The 22,493-nt window shown below is 36.5% G+C and overlaps 1 protein-coding gene across 1 annotated transcript; it reads right to left on the bottom strand.

Annotated features, from left to right (window-relative positions):
- Window positions 1-420: 420 nt before the first annotated feature.
- On the bottom strand, window positions 421-17,536 carry LOC101164886 (anoctamin-9). Its single transcript, XM_011476033.3, has 25 exons — window positions 17,324-17,536; window positions 17,105-17,216; window positions 16,491-16,565; window positions 16,261-16,365; window positions 16,043-16,173; window positions 13,547-13,596; window positions 13,409-13,467; window positions 12,706-12,785; window positions 8,384-8,518; window positions 8,212-8,305; window positions 8,065-8,125; window positions 6,491-6,573; window positions 6,290-6,394; window positions 6,033-6,197; window positions 5,922-5,958; window positions 4,863-4,974; window positions 4,689-4,746; window positions 4,177-4,274; window positions 3,903-4,096; window positions 3,656-3,808; window positions 3,339-3,486; window positions 3,135-3,251; window positions 1,481-1,571; window positions 1,211-1,323; window positions 421-936 (listed from the first exon to the last, which is right to left on the bottom strand). The coding sequence occupies exons 2-25, from the start codon at window positions 17,123-17,125 to the stop codon at window positions 894-896; spliced, it is 2,328 nt and encodes a 775-aa protein (XP_011474335.1). The 5' UTR covers window positions 17,126-17,216; window positions 17,324-17,536; the 3' UTR covers window positions 421-893.
- Window positions 17,537-22,493: the final 4,957 nt, after the last annotated feature.

Below are 22,493 nucleotides of genomic sequence, written 5' to 3'. Positions count from 1 at the left end.
GCTTCATGGCATCTGTTTCTCATCAATTTCCTCGTCAGATGAAATGACAACAACAATAATAATAATAATAATAATCATCATCATCATCATCATCATATGTATTGAAAAATAGACAAAAAAATTCTGTTTAAACAAACATGCAGAATATGACCACTAAGTCAAAATGAAACTAAATTACTGTCATCCTGCTGTGACCATGCGTGTTCACAAAAGATATCTTTGTTTTATATTGGACATATTTTAAACACTAAACTTAGAACTCTAACATTGAGGACTAAACTGCAGGCTATAGCAAACTTCTTTATTATGTGATTTAGAGCTTCCATTAAAAAGCCTTACTGGTAATAAAGACCAAGAAGATGGAACTTCTCAGCAGCACATCTCCCAAATACCCTCTGATAAAGACACATTCTAAAACCGTTTTTATTCACAGGGACTTCATTTATTCACTAATATAAAATACAAGATTGCAAATAATTTTCAGTAACAAAACAGCATCAGGCATCACAGCACTTTCCCTTTACAGTGTAGAGCAATTTAAGACAATCAGCAGTCAGTTTGCAGTAGCAAGAGTATAAATTAGCTTTATGCTTTCAATAAAACACTTTATTATGGCTCACAAAGATGGAACCAACTACAATGCTTTATCTGTTAAAAAAAAAAAAACAACTCATAGGGCACGATCATTGAAGTCAGTCTGTACACACATTTGAATAAGAAATAAAGTTCTATCATCAGCATTTCCTTTATATAAATCCATTCAGCAAGGTCTTCACATATGACAGTTCAAATTTAGAAAAGAAAAAATGTCCAACATTTGAACTCTTCGTGGTGTTAATGATGGGGTTAAAGCTCTGATGGTGTGAATCCCAACTGACAAAAGCGTAGAGTTTTCAGGGTAAACTGTGACCCACTTTTGGATGTTGTTCAAAAGACCTGCAGGACATATTTCATCTTTTTAATTTATAGGTATTAGAACAGAGATGATTCACATTTATACAACAGTATTTACCTGGATATTTGCTTAAAATGTGAATTAATTTTTAAAAACAGGCTCAGACGAAATTCAGTTCTATATGGCAAGGTAAATTTACTTTGAATGACAGAATTAAAATAGCTTCTATTCAGTTTTATTTGTATATTATGCAACTAAAACATATATTATGCAAATAAAATTTGCATAATATATTATGCAGAGTTAAATACTTACTTTAGTTTCTCTTTTAACTTGACAAATTCATCAGAGAGTTTTGAGTTTTTCACATCCATGGGAGCACTTGGTATAAACCGTGCTGCAATGAACCTGCATATGAGTAAAACATGCTGCAACCAGAGAGGACAGAGTGAGCAATGCAAAAAAACAAAGGGTTACTTCATTTTTGCAACCTAAGAAAAAATGTCAAATTGGACATTTTTTAGGAGGTCATACTCCAGAGACTATAAAAACAGATAGGAACATGCTGCTTTTATAAGGTCTTACCTCAAAAAGGATGACAAAGGCAAAGCGCACGGCTAAAATGAGCCAGAACTGAGGAGTACGGTTGTAATCACTGTCCCTGTAATCTTTGTAGCTGTGAAGAGGAGCAGGCCGTTATCAGTAATTCTTTCAAATATCAGAATGAAGGTGAAAACTGTGAGGGCCATCTGCACTCAGGGCTTTTAAAGAGGAATAGTGAGGTGACAGTTCAGCATCACACATTTGCCATAAAACAATTGCTCCATCACCACACTAGGAAAGCTTTTAGTTCTTTCCAACCTTGACAGAAAATATGGAAAAATTATTCAGGGAGAATGTTTTTGTTGTTTGGTTGTTTTTTATATAAAAAATCAATCACAAATGTATAACGTGATTTCTTTTTATGTTAAGGAATAAAATAATACACAAAACGTTTTGAGGACACTTTTTCTACACAGACAATAATGTATAATAACTGTATCTAGTCATAAATATGAAAACTAGTCAGCAGTAGAGAAAAGTGGTGGTAAACCTGAATAACCTGCTTACCAAGAAACAGAGCTTAAACCTCTTATCTGCCTTTTCAAACAAACGGTCAAGCATACTTACAAAACAAATTTTAAAAAACGTTGAGTAAGGCATTAAGCAGCTAAAAAATGAATGATTTTGTATTGGTAGGGTTGTTAAGGGTTAATAGAAACTTAGGCTTTCATTGTTTCTCAGAAAGACAATTTAAAGAACAATAAACAGTTAATACTCAAGCTATTTCCAAGTGAGTGTTGTCATGTCGTTTTATGTTTCATTGTGTTGGTTGTGGGATGACAGGAGGGTTGAGAGAATACTGTTTTTTTTATCATTTCATTTTGGTTTGTATTTAACTCTGTAAAGCACTTTGCATTACTGTAATCTTAAAAGTACTTCATAAATAATCAATCAAGTTCAATTTGATTTGTTTTGTGAGTTACATCTTGAGAAAATACAAAGTGGACGACAAGGGGCTGCAGCATCCCCTACTGGCAGGAGTATGTAACTGCCAAAAAAACAATTTGAATTAATAAGTGAACAGAAATATGTGACAGAGTGCCTTGCGATGGACTGGCGATCCATCCAGGGTGTATCCCACCGCTGTCCAACAGTAGCTGGGATTGACTCCAGCTACCTCATGGCCTCAAAAGCGATTAAGCAGGCTTAGAAATTGATTGCTCTGATTTATTCATTTGTATCCTTTAATGAACGTTTGGCAGATTAATCCTCAAAAGTAAAGTTTGTGTGCAGAATTACAGATAATATAGCTTTCCAATATGATAAGGTTTATTGATAATATTTTATGAAATCAATTATTAGAACCATGAGTTAATGAAGACAACATTTTTGTCATCTGTACTTCTGACAATTACTTTTTACTTAAAGCGATCTTTGGAAAATATTTAATCTTTAAAACATTTTTTAAATGTTTTCTTTCTTTCTTACTTTCCTTGTTTTTTTCTGCCCCAGCAGCCATTTTATTTTAAGAGGTACTTTGTTTTTGTTTTTTTAATATCCAATTTAGAAGTATAGTAGAAGTTTTAACTTCAAATCACAACGGACATGTTTTGATTCTGTATATTTGAAAGTTTTGTCTAATTTTTATTCCAAAGTCAGATTTGTGTCTTCAACTGTAAAAATTGAAGGTGCAAACCTGCATGAAGTGACATTTAGGCCCGTGGAAGTGACCATCTGACTTGGAGAAATCTTAGCCTTGCCATCGCCCAGTGATGCAATGGAGAGGCTGTTGTTGATGTAACCAGCCATGCAACTGAAAAAGAATGCAGAAAGTCTTCACAAATGTGCTGCCCAAGAATTAGCTAAATGCCATTAATCTCCAACTAATGAACATCCTTACTGTGTGTTAGTTCCGTTACCATTGGCACATGGGCCGTAATAGTAGTGGTACACAAGTCGAGGGATGAAGTCTGAGGAAATGCCAATCACCAGTCCGTTTGCAATGACAGCTAAGACACCAATAACCTCCAATATATTGATCCATACACCTGAGGAGAAGCCAGCAATGCATCAAACATTTTCAGAGCTGTTTTAGTTTTCACCCTATCAGATAATCAGAGGCTAAAAACAGACCAGACCCTTTTTTATGTACCGTAGTATGCATAATATCTAATATGCATGCAAACACAAATAATTCAAGTCAGCACATTTCCTCACCGATGTCGTTGGTTTTCTTGGGAACAATCCTGCGCTCCAGAGTCACCATCTTAATGGCATCCAAGCGAATTTCAATTATATTATTTATAAGAGCCAGCAGAGGAGCAAGGGGAAAGGCTGCCACAAATATGGTGGTGAAGCTGAACTGGATCACTAAGGACAGATATGATACATTTTCTGTTCACTGTAATGGCTCAAAAGCACCTTAATATTTATATTTGGAGATTGCAAAGTTGTCAGCTCATACCCATCTCCAAAAATTCATTGAACAGGCTGAAAGAATCAACTTCGCTGAGCTGATGGTTTTTGACCCAATCACGATGTTTGCAGTAGTCGCACATTTCATTTCTTCCCATATCTGAATCCTCTTTTAAGTAGCAGGCTTGGCATTTCCTCTGCAACTTGGGGATTTTTTTCTTCTTCAAAAACCTGCACAACCATCTGATGAAACCAAAAGATTTAATAAGATGAGGCCAACACTGTTAATCCTGCATATCCTTGGTCAGATTATCAGTACTTACGGGCCAGCAAACTCAAACACATTGCCGATGATTTGCTTCAATACCATAATAAATGTCATTTGGATGAACAGGTCAGTCAGGCATCCACTAGGGTGACACTGAACAAAACAGCAAACTGTTTACAACCTTTGAATTAAATGCCACTCTTTTTCATGGTGGAGCACTGATATAAAAAATTTAGATTAAAACTGTGTTTCTGAGTTTTCCTTTATTCAAATCGATGTGACTCAGTAACCGGTGAAAAAATGAGGTTGGAAAATGTTTGTAGAAAAGGACACAGGTATTTTGATTTTGCAGAAAAATTGCATAATCATAATTAAAAGACCAGTGGAAACGCTTTAAAAATAGATCAAAAGATGATTGGAAAGGGACTTAAAAAACTGTTTGGAAAAGAAAAAAAATCCCATTCAACAGTAAAGCATACAGCTAAATATCAGATTTATATAAATATATCAATGTAGTATGGATAATTCCTTATTTATTATCTGTTTAGAATAATATCTATTGCTCACTTCTTCAAGCCTCCATGCCCCTGCGAGCCGAACGTAATCTCCAGGATGGCCATTTATTCTGTACGGATCAACAAAAGCACAGTGAGAGTTGGAGTTGGAGAGAAAACTTAAAGTCAACAAAGGCAAAGGAGAAGGTTTGAAAAGTTCCATGAAGGAGATAAAACAACTTCTTACCTCCCAAGTAAAAATGCAACATAGAAAAGGGAAGTGAAATAGGTGAAAAACTGGAAGGTGAACATCTTAACAGTGAAGCTATTCTCTCTTGCAGAGAAGGACCTTGTTCTCTCTGACAAAGAAAGAAGTCATTTCAGTGTTTGGCGACTCAACATCAGTATATTACAGAAAAGTCATTTTGGGTCCTCAAATTAGACAATAAAATCAGAACTGCAGCATGCAATAGGGTAATTTAAAACTACTGCCAACAATCTGACAAACTCTCTGAATCAATCAGATATAAAGTATAGTTGTGGTGAATTCAAGTGTTAAACCAAATCTTCAATAAAACCAAAATAAGATAGATGGCTTTGCATAAGTGTAACAGGGCGGATTATGTCATGATATGTCGCAAGGGTTAATTTGTTTACCAAATTACAACAGGATCCTAATTTTCCATGTTTTTAATAAATCAACCAAATAATGAAAGTTCAATTCAGTCCTCCTTAGTTTCTATCAGTTTTGTGAAAAATTGTAAATGCAAGTATCATTTATTGAAGCCTGTACTTTCTCAAAGAGTCTCTCTTCTCACAAATATTTGTTTTTATCACAGCATGTACGGGCATTTCCAAATCTAATCTAATCTAATCTAATCTAATCTAATCTAATCTAATCTAATCTAATCTAATCTAATCTAATCTAATCTAATCTAATCTAATCTAATCTAATCTAATCTAATCTAATCTAATCTAATTTACGAAACATACAATGCCCTAATATTGTATAACAAATAAAATGCACCCCTCCCACACAAACACACTCCCACGCACACCTGATATAATAAACCAAAAAAATATTTTCTAATAACACGTAAAGTAGAGATATCTGGGTTAGTACTAAAGTGGGGAAACAATGTTTGGGGACCTGTCCTCAAGTTCTAATGTTTGTGTAAATGGACACAGAATCAGCTTTGCTAATATGCTGTTCGGAGTATGTTTTAGGTATACACCATTAAATTGTTCTTATATAACTTATCTGTTCTAATTGTCCTGATAACTGATGACACAAGTCTAAACGTACCTTTGTCAGAGAGCTTCATGGCTACAATTCTGTTGACCTGTAAACAAACACACATGCTCAGCCTCACAAATGATATAGCTAAACACAGATCCAGTTTTAAAGATAGATTACCTTTGTCATGACAGTGATGAGGATGTAATGGAGGAAAGCACCGAGCATCATTGCGCCGATGTTTGAGTGATGGCTCATAAACTCCCATGATTCCTGGGCCAAAATGCTTGAAACCATTACCCTGAACACCACCAGTGCAGTTGTCAAGCCAATGATCACCAGCATCTGTGGGAACATAAACTGGTGTTTTTTTCTGTTCTTGCTTTTCTACTCTCATTTGCTACACACTTTAAGCAAAGGGAGAAGACATTTCTCACCATAACAGCAACACAGAGTAAAATCAGGAGGCTGTGTGAGTAAGAGTGCTGAAATAGTTTTCTTTCACACTCAGGATTATTAAGAATCTCCAGAATCAGCTCCTCCTGTAATTGGATTTGAAAGTGGAGAAAAACACAGCAGAAAATTCATTTGAGGAATATCAAGTTCAGCTAAAGTTGGTCATAGTAATGGGGGCGTACCTCATCCTGGTTCCAGTCAGACACTCTCCATTCGCACATATACGAAGCTCGGTTTCTCTTCCAGAACTCCAAAAAAAGCGTGGCTGTTAGGTAGAAGAGATTGATTCTGGGTGAGATGATGGAACCTTCTACTGAAGGCTGTTTCTTATACTGTAAAAAATGTGCGTGAACATGTTTGTTTGAGTTTTCTCGGGGGTTAACTGATTTTGTCTGTAGACAGGATTTGTATGATTTCTGTCTGCATGGCCCTGTAAAAAAAGAGCCCCCTCTCTTGGATGCAGTCTTGATCTGGAAAAGGCTCCAGCCACACCTTGGCCATGAACACCTTGGGGTTGGCCATGGTTTTCTTTAAGGGTCTACACTTGAACCACAGCTGTTCACTTGAATCTACTAGACATTATTAGGCTTAAAGATGCTCACATTTGTTTAACCTTTTAACCTGTGAAAGCAAACATTTATTTTACTAAAACTAATTTTAAACTATTATTTTTGTATAGAAACTGTTTCAGTTGTTTCATTACATTCAACTGAATAATTAATAAAAAAATTAGAATTTAATGTAGCATTTTAAATGTAAATCCAATGGGATTAAACTTCACCCTCTACTTATCATCATTAAATTTAGTTTCACAATATGTTTCATAAAGTAAAACAATAATAATATACCTTGAAAAGAAAATATGAATAATAGAATCAAAAACATTTGAGACCTTTTAATTTATTTCCATATTTTCAGGAAATATAACCTTAACTGAACTTTTACAGTTCTTTAATTTTTTCTATTCAAACGTTTGAATGTATTTTAACCTCTAGAATACAGTATATATGCCTAAATTTACACTCTTAAAACTGGACCCAGCAAAATACCTCCACAAGAACTGAGTTCCCTTTTAATTTCCAGTGCTCTTATCAACAAGATTATGTGCTGTGCGTGTATTGCTTTTTTAAAACCGGGATTACAACTTTTTGTAAACTAGTGCATAAACTCCACCAAAACCAGATGGCCCAGGCTGATAAAATGCCTTGATGAACAGGTTCTGTTGGTTATATTTCCTTGTCATTGCTGTCAATGGACAAATTGAGCTGTGACATCACCCATACATAGAAAATGCCTTAGCTCCGGCTCTCACGAAATGAGGCAAAAGCCCTCACCCCTTTTTCCTGATACAGGCGCCGCCATGTTGACACCAGTCGACAGTGATTGAACAGAGTGGCGACAGTAGTTGCCATAGATACGATGACTCAGAGCGACTCGGACCGATCACTGTCGACTAGTTTCAACGTGGCGGCACACGTATCAGGAAGCAATGGTACTTCCTATTTGGTAACACCAGCAGGGAGGGCATGAGCTGTTTATTAGTTTTACAGTCAATGTACTGGCCCTTAAAACAAAAGTTAAACTGAGGCAAATTGAGAACTGAGTAGAGTTGTGACCTGCAATGACAACTGAGTTTATGTAAAAAGATAACAGTGTTGAACTGAATTTTAAACCAGATTAAAATATTATAAAAGGCACTTGAGTTTTAAATATGCAAAATTACAAAAGTTTGAAATGGAGGTGTAAACAAACTCACTCCATATTGCCATGACCATCGCAAAGAACACCGTGCCTTCATTGTCGAACAGCAGGGTTATCTGTGGGCAGAAACAAAATCTGCATTAATATCAAAAGCAAAAATGTTGAGCGATTGAGTATTTACTTTTCTAATGTTTGGTTGTACCTTAGCATAAGTGCATGTATCTGAGAGCCTCCACACTTTGCAACCCGTGTCACAAAGTGGACACATGACTATGTCTGCATTGCAAACCTCTGTTCTATTAAGAAGAAAAGCAAGAGTGGATTTATTACACAAAGAATGTTTCAGCATGGCTTAACTTTTAGAAAATACTTACAGGAGGGGTGAAGAGCTGAAAAAACTGAGACCGTACAGAAAGACGATGACTCCAATGACTGCAGGAGGCACCAGGAGATATGTGTACCAGCCCAGCCACAGGAAATACAAGGCCACCTTTTCTCCAAAGTAGTCCCTGACAAAGAAATATTCCGACATTAGAAAGACGGAGCCTAGTGACCTTGTAAGGGATAAAATAGGTTGAGAAAATGGAGTGATGGATGGATTAGAAAGAGAGCATTTACAAAGTCAAAGCAATAATGTAACTTTCCAAATTTAAATTTTATGACAAACAAAATATATTGGATTGGATTGTTTTGGATTCTTCACCACAATCCATTCAAAGTCTTCCAGCCTTACATCCTCTCCTGTGACCCAAATGTTTTCTCAAAGGCTCCCAACATGCAAACATCTATCAGACAAACTGATGTGAAATGTAATGCACAAAGGGATTTCATCAAAAACAACGCATGCTAGTGACTTTGTGGAATTTCTGTACTACTTTACTGTTTGAAATTCACCAGAAGTTTTAAAGCCATCATTCATCCTCACTGTATCTTAATGCAACAACATTGCAATTAGTAATCCGTGCGCACGCTTTACTAATCCGTGGGCACCCTTTAGTAATCTGTGCGCACAGTTTATCAGATTTTTTTCCCTTTATAACCACTTGCACCCGGCGGGCTCCGTAAATAAGTGTTCATTTGAATTTCTGTTGTAATTTTCGTTAGATTTTTTTTTTTCACTGCTGAGCGATCAAACGGGTCTTCGTGTAGGCTGTTAATTGTAAGACTTGCTTTGTGAAGTCTTCATGTTATTTATCAGAGGCAGTATTGTCATTTTCACTTTCACGTGTTTCTTCCGTCTGCTGATGGTGTTGCCGTTTCTAATTTCACCCGTTTTTGTGCGTACGCCTGGGTCAGAGTTTGCGTGAAGGACCGCACATTTTCCCGTCAAGTTTGCTTTTTATAAATCTCAACTATTGCGTAGAGAGTGGCGTACGCCTTCTTTTGTGCGTACGCAACGTTTATAAATGAGGCCCCTGGTCCTTACTCACTGCCCTCAGGTCTCTGCTCACAATTTCCAGCGACATTACTGTATCTCTTGTTAAAGACAATATCATTGTAAAGGAAACGGTTGCCATCTGGAGAAAATTCAGAAAACATTTTGGTCTACATGGTCCTTCAATAATATCTCCCCTACTAAAGAATTGTAATTTCGCCCCCTCCGTCACTGATGCGGTATTTAAAATTTGGCATAAAAAAGGACTTAACAAAGTCAAGGAGCTATATACCAATAATATCTTCCCAACCTTTGCTAATCTTTCAGCCAGGTATAACTTGCCTAACTCACATTTATTCCGTTTCCTCCAGGCAAATGATTTTGTGAACGATTCCCTCATTACCCTAACCGCCCCCCCAAAACTTTTCTAGATACCTTATTGGAGGTGGACCCACAGCAGAAGCATTGTACAGTATTTCAGTTCTAACTGAAATGATTGATACAATAGTCAGTAGGTCAATTTCCTACATGAAAACCACCTGGGAAGAGGAATTACAGGTGACTTTGTCTGAACAACAATGGGACACAGTCTTAAAGTTAATACATTTGTCTTCTATATGTGCCCAACATGCCTTGATCCAGTGCAAAGTATTTTACAGGACACATTACACAAATGCAAAACTATCCAGAATTTATACGTCCGTCTCTAATAAGTGCAACCGTTGTGGACACTCGCCAGCAAACCATACCCATATGTTTTGGGCCTGTTCCAAATTAAGAAGTTTCTGGACACATGTTTTTAACATGCTCAGCCAGGCATATGGAACGACGCTACTGCCTAATCCAGTGTCCACTATCTTTGGTTTGGTTTTGCGGTTGATATGAATCTCTCTGGACCTTGCACACGTGCTCTGGCACTCACTACCTTGTTGGCCAGACGATTGATTCTGCTTAGACGGAAACTCTCTGATCCCCCCTCACATGACTATTGGGTAAAGGAGGTGCTATTTAACCTGAAACTTGAAAAGCTGAGGTTCTCACTCAAAGGATCTCAAAGTTTAAAGAGACATGGCATCCATTTTTATCACAGACAGAAACACTAACATTACTCCCAGAGGCAGAAACTGACTGACCCCCCGCCCCCCTACAATTTTTATTATTGCTCCTTTTTTTTCTCAGTGTCTATTCATCTTATCTTATCATCATTATCTTATCAAATTTTTGTTTTGTTCTCCCTTTAGATGTAAGCATTTAAATTCAATAATCATACAAATAACCCCCCCTTTTTTTCTGCTTTATTTTTTTTATTTAATTTATTTAATTGTGCGTGTGTGTGTGTGTGTGTGTGTGTGTGTGCGTGCTTGTATATGTTCACCTAAGTAGAGACTGGATCTCTATTATTATTATATGTGTGCGTGTGTGAAAGAGTGTGAATACGCATGACCTGGATATGGGAATGTTCTGTGTTTGGGTTGGGAGGAATATGGGGAAACACAGAGCTGTATTGTCGTTCGAATGCGCTTACCTTTTGAAAATATGCTCTGTTTGTTAATGTGTTTTAAAAACTCAATAAAAAAAGTTGGAATAGAATGTTTAAAAAAAGTTTTGTCAATATTAGATGTGACCATTTTTTGTGATGATTGTTTTGACAAGTTTTTCAGTTTTTTGCACTAAAATATGTTCAGTATTTTGTTTTAAGCCCATTTTAGGTTGAGGTTTATTGTAATGATTTACTTTTTTAAAAAAATAGGAAAAATGAATGTTACACAGAAGGGTTTCTGGCATTCACGTTTCTATGAAGCAACTTTTCTGGTTTTCTTTAGCCTCAAGGTTCACCTCTCCTTGTTTGCACTATTGCTGATTGAATGACCTCAGATCACCTCCTTTTTTGTGTCTTATTTTCCTACAGATGCACAAAAACATAGATCAGCTCAAATGTTGGCCATAGAAACAGTAACAGACCTCTTGTAGTACCATTCATTCATTCATCTTCTTAACCGTTTTGTCCCTTTCAGGGTCATGGGGCTACCGGAGCCAATCCCAGCCACTTTGCTGGAGCCAATCCCAGCCACTTTGCTGGAGCCAATCCCAGCCACATGTTGGCAAAGGCAGGGGACATCCTGGACAGTCTGTCGCAGGGCCACAATGACACACCAATGCACACTCACATTCACACCTGGTAGCACCAATTAAATGTAAAAAAAAATGTATACGGTCCAGTGGAGATCAGGCAAATTAATGGGTCAAACACAAATGTAATGAGGCGAATAGAGTACAAAAAAAAAAAAAACAATACAAGCAAATTCTGTACACTAGTAATTGACTTTAAACAATATTTTTAACATCAATTCACCAACTACTGCTTCAGTAAATGGCAGGCATAGATTGGAGGCACTTAAATACTAGAACTTCCTCAATAGTTGCTTCAGATCAAGCACTGTGCTTTAAAAATACAAAGATCTTAGCTATAAATATGGAAGAAGAGCCTGAGGGGGACCTATAAATATATTTAATTTAAAAGATTAGTGATTAGCTGGTTTTTCGTCTTTGTGTGTTTTTTTACTTCTCAAGTTGATTGTTTGTCTGGCCAAAGCCTACTTGAAGTGTGTCCCCAAGACCATCCTAATGTGAGAGCGTTGACTGTACACGTGAACTGAACTGAGTGATCCCTCACCCCTGGTGGTCCAAATAGGAAGTACCCACTGGCCAACATCCCATAGTCTTCTATTGAGAAATAAACATTACTCAGTCAATTTATTTGTCAGAATAACAATTTTTGCTCAGGTACCTTTTTTTGAATGCTCTTGCTAATCCAAATGTTTTTTCCGTTTTGTTTTTTCTTTATTGGCAATTATTTAAGTTATAAACTGACCAATCAGAAGCCTCAGTAAAAGCACATGGTCCCTGCTGGCCCCCACCTCAAATGTTTGAAATATTTGATTGACAGTAATCCCTGTTTACTTGCTTCTGGCTCCAACATGGAGATATCTGTGTTGCGAAAAAATGGTAACTGCTTAGTTCAATTTCACTGGAGCTGGAAGAAAGGTATTTTCTATGGGTGATGTCACACTCGCTCAGTCCAGTTCTATTACCCAGTCAATCTGTGAAAATGCTTTTTGCTGGTATACCTTTCAAGAAAAAGTTTACAATGAAGTCCAGACAAAGCTGCAGATAACAGAAGGAAATTAAACTCTTGTGCCTGAGACTCTGTTTGCATAGCAGTATTTAGTATCAATACATTCCCTCTCCCCCCCAAAAAAAAAGTTACCTGATACTGTAAAAATATGAAAACTGAACGGACTGTTGTACTGCATTCTATACCTGATATCAGTAATGGGTTGTCCTTTGAGACAGGCAGTCCATCGTGCCCAGGACTTCTGCAGCTGTCTTTGTCTCTTTTTCTGAAAGCAGAGGCACACGACAAGCATTGACTTTTCTTTTAAGCTGGTGTCAGTCTTTTTAAAATAAATTACCTCATCTGATTTCACACAACTGAGAGCGTGCAAAATTAGTATGGCCTGATATCACAATAATATTTGAATATACATTTAATTGGTTCTGTATGTGTTCATAGAGCAGAAGGACAAGGATGTTAATGCTTGTGTGGTAGTATATGTATCACTGCATGCTGTCACCCATGCCCAGCTACTGCATGTACTGAATGACTCACTGTTCATATGACTATTATTGCCGCTACTAAAACAAATATTTTGTTTGGGAACAGTTTATTGTTTGCAATACCACTGTGTTGTTTTAGAAGTGTTAAGAATAGACGCTTATTTGTTCTTAATTTTTGTGTAAAATATTTCCTTAACAAAATTTGATTGTCAAAAAATGTGTGAAAAATCTCTTTTTAAGGAATCCTACTAGCTAAATCAATACAGACATTTTTACAAAGTTTATAAAATGTTTTTCTGTCGCCAATTTTTATCAGGCTCCAGTCTCGGCCAGCCAAACCTGTTTTGGAGAGCATGCATATTTTAGTTTTCAAGAATGATCATCCTGCAAAGAGAATGAGTTCTACCTCGTGTAAGCAGAACTTTGCTTCAAAAACTTTATTATTTAAAAGACACCGGAGACTTTCTGTGAAGAGAACAGATGACAGGACATTTAGAACACAGTTTAAACCGAGGGATTTGGATTTGAAATAGTTCTATCACACCTCCTGATCTGCTTTCGGTGTGATTCAAGACGAAGTGGACTATCATTAACCTGAAACACAGACAGGCTTCACTTATAAAGTTGAACTCATAGCTGATGGGATAATAAATGTCACAAATTCAGTGGATTCCTAAAGAGCTTTGTTCTTTTTAATTGAACGATCATCAATCAACAATGAACTCTTGAGTAAATAAAATCATTACTTTTTTCTCTTGTAGAACTTTGAGAAAACAGCAGAGATTGAGTGTTAGGAAAATGTAAAAGCTCTGCCCACTGGGCACAATATGTCTATTAGATAACTCATAAACATCTATTGTGGATGTCCACTGGACATCTTAGACAAGTCTTGCTATGCTACTTTATTACAACTCTACCAATAGTGTTTTGAAAGATATCTGCATTAAGAGGCCTCCTACACATCCACCTTTACCCATCTAATCTTTGTGTATTTTTAAACACTCACCCTAGATGTATAATAAATACTGCAATTTTACATCGATCTATACACCTTCAGAATATTCTGAATCCCTTTTGAGGTCACAGAGTTGTTGGTGCCATCTCAGTTACTACTGGACAAAGGTGGAGTACACCCAACAAGGCCATACACTCACACGTGGGCAAATTAAAGACACCAATTAATCCATATGAAACAGAGTTGGGAGGAAGCTGGAGAAAACTTGCACATGTACGTTTCCCAGCTGGGATTTGAACTGGTGTCTTCTCACTGTAAGGCAACCAAGGCTCACCACTACGCCACCGTGTAGTAAAATCTACCTTCCAAGAAGTATCAAACATTTCAACTAATATCTACCTGAGGTTTAATGGGCTCAGAAACTTGAATCAGAATGACAATCTAACATATAAGTGCAATTTCATGTGTGAACATCATGTTATTTTACTAGAATCCAAACATTCATTCATTTCATTTTCATGTTGTAAACCAGTTTTTCCCTTTTGCAGGGAGAAAATGGCTAGGTCGCCAGTCCTCAAGTCACATGCCCATGCACACTCACATTCACACCTAGGGAAAATTTTAGAGTAACCACTTGATGATGCATGTTTTTGGACGGTGGGAAAACCCATGCATTCTGTGAGGCAAGAGCCCACACCATTGTGCCACCGTGCAGCCAAAACCCAAACAGCACATCTTAATTTTTCAACAAATGAAAACTCAACCCCCTAAAACAGGAGTCTGCAACCCTCCATTGTGGCTCTTTGGCTTTGAAGAAAAATGATAACTATTGGAATAAAACATAGGTTTGTAGTTTTGGTTCATTTGTTTAAGTTTATTAGGTCTTCTTAGTTATGTTAAAATTTTCAACATATAACTGAACAAAGCTATAGTAAAAGTTTTCATCTATTGTCTGAGCGGTTTATTATTAGAATAACCTTAAAGCACATTTTCTTATCTTTTGCTGCACAACAACTGCTGTTCAGAGGCAAAGTATAGAATTGTATTTACATGTATAGATTAAAAAAAAAGTTTTATCCTGTTCATATTTGATAGTAAAAGAAGAAAAAGGATGACAGCACATCAATGTCACAATGATAGAAACACCTTTGACTTTGCTTTTCTAGCAGTTTTATTTCAATTAAATCTGCTGCAGCAGGAGGAGGATCTTTTTTGACAGTTATTTGGATGTATTTTATTTCAAAAGGAACTTGTATGTGCTGCTGTTAAAATAAGTTAAAATTGTTGCATATAAAAACAAATATAACACTTTATACTTAATTATTTAAATATTCTAAAGCAACATTTTACAAATGAAGGGCTTAATGACCAAGGAAACATAAATGAAATGTGCTTGTCTAAAAACAGAAGTGGGACTTTGTGGCTCTCACTGGGATTTGGTCAGTAAGAAACTAACCCATGTGGCTCTTTCATCGTCAAATATTGCAGACCCCTGCTTTAAAATAACAATACAGATAGCAACAGAAATAGGATGCAAAAGGCTGGCCACCTATTCAGGGTGTACTCCACCTTTCCCCAACAGTAGCAACCCCGTGACCCCAAAAGGGCTTCAGCAGGTTTTGAAGATGATTAGATGGATGTAAAACTGCAGAATTTGAATTCGATCAAGTAAATGTTCAAAAAAGTTGTTTAATAGACATCTAAAAATATCCAAAGATTAGATGGCAACAGGTATATGTGTAGAAGACCTTTGTATGCACCATACTACTTGTAGATCTTTCATAGAGTAACAAAACAGAGTTGTCTCAGATGTCCAGAAAACATCTGCCATAAATGTTTTTTAGTTATGTAACAGAAATCTTGTGCCTGGTAGGAAGAAACTACCCAAAGGGCTTGTTTACAACGTGCAAGGCATGATGGGACTGCAACAAAATATTTGTGGGAAAGTCGTCTGCCTAAGATCTAGACACGGATGTGCAATTGGCCTCTATGAAGATAAATGATGCATGTCTATAGCTGGAAACATTTAAACAGCCATGATTGAGATATCTAATAGATGTGTCCATGCCCAGTGGGTAGGTTTACCTTATTCTGGGAGGCACCACATACATACTTGAGTACCAGTTAGGGTCATTATTAAGCAGATGTCTGTACTTGTGAAATATTTCATCAGGTGCTTGTACGCCATAGAAAATTAGGTTATCATCTTCAATTTCCTAAAAGAAGAAAGAATTACTTGATTAAAACAATGCGTTTGAAAAAAAAAAAGAAAAAAAAGTTTTGTTTTGTTGTTTAGGACCCACCTTCACTTTGAAATTCTTTTTCTCCAGCTCATGTATATATTCCCTTTGTTTGAGGCTGTGGACTTTTTTGCCCACCAGGACAAAGTCGCAAGACAGTGAGGTGAGCTATGACGCAAACAAACAACAATATTAATAAAGCAATGCAAGCAGTTCTCAAACAAGTAATCGTGCAGAGTAAAGAGGCACCCTAATATTTGTACAATGACAAATTGGATATAAAAAAGTCTTACCGAAGGAGGATTATATTTTGATGCTCTGCCATTTTCTCTCACCACTCCCATTAACTCTAGCAGTTCAATGCTGGGCTTTATCACATAACAAACAATCAATAACACAAAAAAAAATGTTTAAGAGTAAAATAGGGCGCAAAACATGACAGACATTTACATTTTTATGACTTAAATAATTCCCATGCATCAAATGGAACTGTTGACTAATCTTTCTTTTTTTTAAAAAATCCCCCTTTCTACCTGCAAAAGAATCTCGTCTAACTATAATGCGGGGGTGTGTTAAGGAATGCTAAGAAAAACAACAGCTGAACCTGACTCACCCTTTAGCACAAAGTAAATCTAACCTGGGTGAAAAGCCTGTCAATCAAATGCAGTGATACTCTCCCACACACAAGGGGGAAAGGTGAGGCCAACCATTAAAAAGCCATTTAATCTTACATAAACACATCCATCTTTATTGCTACCAAATGTGTAAAATATTTTGGATCTCTTATGTGAGGGTGTTGGCAGACCAGGGGAGAAACAAATGTTTGAGCTCTACTGTCCCCTTAAAATGTTAAAGGTAGCCTTATCCAGCTGTCATACAGGGAGATGAAGGAGAAATGATCACCCACCTGCCTCCTGTGGGCGTACATGATGAGCAACGCAGCGACTTCCCAGGTTACAGAAAAGCTTGAGCCACCATCCAGGGATCCTCCGCGACCGTCAGCGCATGGACGGGTCCAACTAGGAAAACCACACGAGAGGCTCCTCAGCAGTAAACATGGACACAGACTCCTCTGTAAATATAATCGCTGTTGCTGCTCTAGACATGTATCTGAAAAACACTCTACCTGTTGCTGCTTTTAATTTCTCTCAGTAGCCTCCAAAGGTCCTCTCTCCGGTCTTGTAGCCTGAAGGTTTGGTTGGAGAAGGAAAAAAATCACACTGAAGTCCATTGACGGTTTTGCAGAAGCCGTTGGTTTGGTTTAACAGGTGCGATGGAATGGTATGTGGGTATTTTTTTGGTTGTTGCCTCCTCCTCAAGGAAACACGATGCCACACATGACCGCTAGGTGGCAGCAAATACGCCGCCTTTAACCGCCTGCTTGACCGCTAACTTGGCTGTGACTGATTCTTCCTACACACGTTAGTCAGCAGCACTCACTGACATTTAACGGGAAGAGGACAGCATCAAATAATAGAAGTAAGCATTAAAAAGGCATGTGCAGATAGAGCGCATCTAAAAGCATATACTTACGATAGAAAGGTTTTAAAAATTGAATTACTTAAGCAGAAGTAAAAAGTCATACACATATCTTCTTAAGCGACAGCAATAGACAAGGAGTCTGCAACCTTCAACACTTATCAAGACATTAAGGTTGATTTCTTACTGACTATAACCCAGAAAGAGCAACAAAGTCTTACTTAACCCTTTAGAAAAATAAGACATGGATTTGTCTATTGTTACTATTGTTTTGTTTTGTTTTTTCAAAAATAAAATATAAAAAGAAAATAGCTGTTTCTCTATAGATAAAATAGCTTGACAGAGGTTCACATGACTTTCTTTCAAAATAAAGGACACTCTGTGACACAAAGGATCATCTCATTGCAGCAAATGTGATAGTAGATGGAGAAATGTCAGCAGTGATATAAAAACATATTATTTTACATTTACTGTTTATTTTACAATTAACTAACCCAAATTAAATCAGAGATAATTAGGTGACCCTTAATGGTTTTTTCAAACTATGAGGCACTCTTAAAATCTTTGAATTTGGTCAAATATAGCTAATCTACCTTTTAATCTGGTTCTCCTTGATTCTGGTTGTACTAACTGATCTCCAATTGATTTTCTGTGGAGATCTGTAGAAAATCTGTCAAAATGTTTTAATTTGACTTGTGATACAGAGTTGTTTGTGAATGAGTTGACTTAAGTTTGAGTTATTTTAATTTTTTTAATTTGACTATAAACTTACTTTTTAATTTTACTTATTTAAAACATTTTCATTTACCCATAGAGTCACAATGAAGGGGTAAAAGAGCCACAAGTTGCTCTGGAGCAGCAGGTTGCTCAGTAGTCATTAAAGTATAAACTACTAGTTTATAAGCACACTTTTTGACCTCCTTGAATTGGTCAATAAAATGTAAGGAGTCAGTCAAAATATTAGTAATTTGCAAATCGTGAATTAACTAAATAAAAATTAACTTGTTTTTTGTTTACCTCCCGTTTAGAAACTAACAACATTTTGATAAGATGTAAAAAACACCTTTTGCCATTTTAGACTTGCTGATATTTTCCTGCAGATGTTGGCTACTTTTACTGATATTTAAACCTCGGATAGACCCAGCATCAAGATCTAGTATCAAGTCACTCATGTTTTCAAACTATTGAAAATGTTTTTGTTTTACTTGTTTCAACCCACAGTACTGCTCTGTGTTACCAACATCACAATTGTCATCACCAAGATCTAAAAATATTGTTGCAGGCAAACTGGTCTGTTTATCATTGTTGTCATAGTTGAAAATGAGCAAAAAGACACATTTTTATACTGCCTTTATAAAACCTTTGATTATCTTTTCATGCAAGTAACTTACAATACTAGTTTTACAAACACAACCTCAAAAATTGTTATCCAAAAAGGTAGCTGTAAGTAGAGTTCTTCACAGCTGAGCATAAGTAATGATAAATATTCCTAATTAAAGATTTAGTAAATATGGCCTAGTTTTGTTTCATAATTATAACTGCTGGGAAAAGTCATTCCCTAACTCTGGTACAGTAATACACAAACAGCTTTGCTTGTAAGTTCTATAGATGGCCTGCTTTTCAGTCTTGCAGTTTTTCACATCAAGTTTAGGATTTTACCTTTTTCTTACAAAACTCAGGATACTTTGTACTTTCTAAAACTACAACCAAGTCAAGAAATTTCCTTAAGCATCTTCCTTTGTAAATATTGTATTAAGGTTTTTATAGCTGCAGGTATTTGTTTTTAATTAGTCAACAGATTGCTGTCATACTTGTAAAATAAGAAAATGGATAAATTATGAAGTGCTCTTGAAGATTTTTGGCTAAGTTAAAAAAAATTAAAAGATGTAGCCCTAACCTTTATTAAAATCTCTTTGAAAAAACTTAAGCCTTCAGAAATTGAAAGAAGTAATTTTTTATTACTTGTGGCCATATCTTATCTTTATGATAATGTTTTTAATGATTATTAATAGGTAATAAATTAATATTAGTTTGTTCAAATCTGATCATTAATGAACAGTTTTTTTTTTTTCGTTTGTATCTTTTCCCCATTTTTTACTGACAATCTAATGCTTAAAACTGGTCATTTACACATATTATTAATACATCAAAAGCATAACTTGCTGTTGACATGATTTGCATTGTATAAAATATATTTTTGTTTGCCATTAATTGGTTTCTACTACCTTAATAAATCAATAAATAAGGTTTTAGTTTTTAATACTTTTTTTAAATCTCACTGCGGGAAAAATTGCAGACATTTTTGCAAAAAAAAAAAAAAAAAATTGTATTATTAGGTGTGTGACTAATTGTAACACTGAGACATTTCTATTTATTTTAAGACAGTGGAATGTATTCCTGACTCTCATTGGCCTTTTGCCTTAAAAAAAGAGATAAATAATGTGAAATTAAGGGGTGGTCCTGAACCTTGTTATTACAGATGACTTTATTATTACTGTTGGAAACTTTGGAAGGCATGTGCTCACCCAAGAAGACCCACATCTCAAGGAGGAGAGGCGATATGAGGCTGGTGTGGTAGCATAAATAAGCAGCTGTATTTTTGAGAACAGACACACCCCAAAGAGGAGGACAACATAATTACACCGGCACAGGGCTGAACAAACCACTTCAAGGAAACATAAGAGGTTGCTGCTGTTGAATTTTGAGCAGAAGTATTGAGTACAGAAATGGCTGGGAAAGGCAGAAACGTGCTGAGAGACACGTTATTTTAACTACTCATTAGAGAGGAACAGAAACTGAGATTGTCTGGGAATAAACAACCCTCTATAGATCACCCTTCCTCACTGCTGATTCAATGCAAAGATTCACATGAAAGTTAGTTTTACACAAGAAGTCAAATGTCTGTTTTCTGCATCCTTGAGGATAAAGAAAAAATCGTTTTCAGTATTGAAAGGGAGCCATTTCAATATCATTTTGGCCGTGGTGCAATGGTAGGGCGGTCGATCCCTGATTGGAAGATAGAATGTTTGATTCCCTGCCTTGTTTCGATGAACCCCATGGGCGTTCATCGACACATGGGCACTGAACCTCACCTTGCCTCTGGTGGAAGGTCGGCGCCAGTGTTTGGCAGTGGAGCCGCCATCAGTGTGTGAATGGGTGGAAGGTAGAAGGTGGAAGGTAAAAAAGCGCTATACAAGTATTTACCTTTTAATTTAAAATAAAATTTTAATAACATTTTACTCAGGAAAAATAAAACAATTGAAGCATTTAGGGGAAAATGAAAGCAAACTTAATATAAACCAAGGTTCCAAATTATCTGGAGTATTTTAGACTGATTTGGCCCTGCAATAGAACAGCGACCTCTTCGGGGTGAACCCTGCCTTCACCTGAAAGTGAATGGGATAGGGTACAGCAACCTACTGAAACCTTATTTAAGCCCATCTGCTGGACTATTCAAACATGTAGTTTTAGAGTTAGACAAGCTAATTCTTCTCTAAGGGTTCTGGTACATCGCCTGTCCATCCTGTGGGGGATCCATCCTTCATGTGTACGCCCCATAAAGTTTCTTCTTTTTTTTTTCCCAGAACCCGTTTTCTTTAGGAGCTTTTCCTCACCGAGAAGGAGGGTCTAAGGGCAGGGATTCCCAGTTTAGTTTAGTCTGTTTAGTTTAGCTATTACCTATTGAATTCTATGACTTTATTTTCATTATGATTTGTGTTTATTACACAACTACCGGTTTGAAGCCCATTGAGACGACTATTGACTAATATTGGGCTGTATAAATAAATTAAAAAAAAATATTAGAAAATTTGAGGATACATTGTTTTGTTTGGTGTATAATCTGCACTGAAATAAACTTTTCAACTTGACAGCAAGATTTTACTGTGGAATGAGGAACCACTACTATTCTCTGCTTGTTTCACTTCCTACATTCCACACACTTGGTTTAATTTCCAGAGTAAGAATCCAGCAAGCAACAGTTTGTAACAGTTATTTATCTCTTCCTTTTTTGACGATAAAGGATTCTGTGCAGAAACAGTACAACATCTTTTGGTATGGACATGTTGGGAAGAGTGTGATGTTGGGCCGCATCCAAGCTTCCATCATCACTGGATGTTGTAGAGTTTGCTTACTGGCTGAAATATTGCAACGCCTACATAAGAAGCCTGATTATTGACAGCATCTCAGGACTCAGATAGCCACCCACCACCCACCTGGTACACAGTTTCTTCAGTCCTGAACTGAACCCCATGGTCAGTGACATGATCTTGAATTTTCTCACCGAGTAATGCCAGTCTGCCACAGCCAGGTTTGTGTAGGCCGTGTTATTTGTGGGGCTGGAAAAAGAGCAACATTTATAAATGTGAGTTTCAGATCCTTTGATGAGATCAACACTTGCCATGTGAAGAAGAGATTTCACAGGTCTTTCCTTTTTGTAGCGATGCAGCTATCCAAAAACATATTTGAGCTGGCTTTTTCACCTAAGACACTTCTATTGTTCTAGGCTTTCCTTTTGTTTATTTTTATATGTAACCTTACATAAATAAGTATATGTTGTTCATATGTTTATATATTTGTATTGATACATTGTTTGTATTCACATATTGGCTACATAGTCGACAAATGGACCAAAAATTACATCTTATTCTTAAGGGGGAAACAACATTAAAAGACAAAACAGTGTCTGCAAACATTGCAGTTTTATGTTTAGTTCCTTTTACTCTAAATTGTATAGTGCGGGTGTAACAACTAATCAACTCAATTGATTAATCGATTTATAATCCTACGATCCAACCAAATCGATCTGTCTGAGAGAC

Source organism: Oryzias latipes, chromosome 6 (genome assembly GCF_002234675.1).
Source record: "Oryzias latipes chromosome 6, ASM223467v1".
Classification (NCBI taxonomy): Eukaryota; Metazoa; Chordata; class Actinopteri; order Beloniformes; family Adrianichthyidae; genus Oryzias; species Oryzias latipes.
The sequence above is the reverse complement of the archived record's forward strand: the minus strand, read 5'-3'. Positions and strand labels throughout refer to the sequence as shown.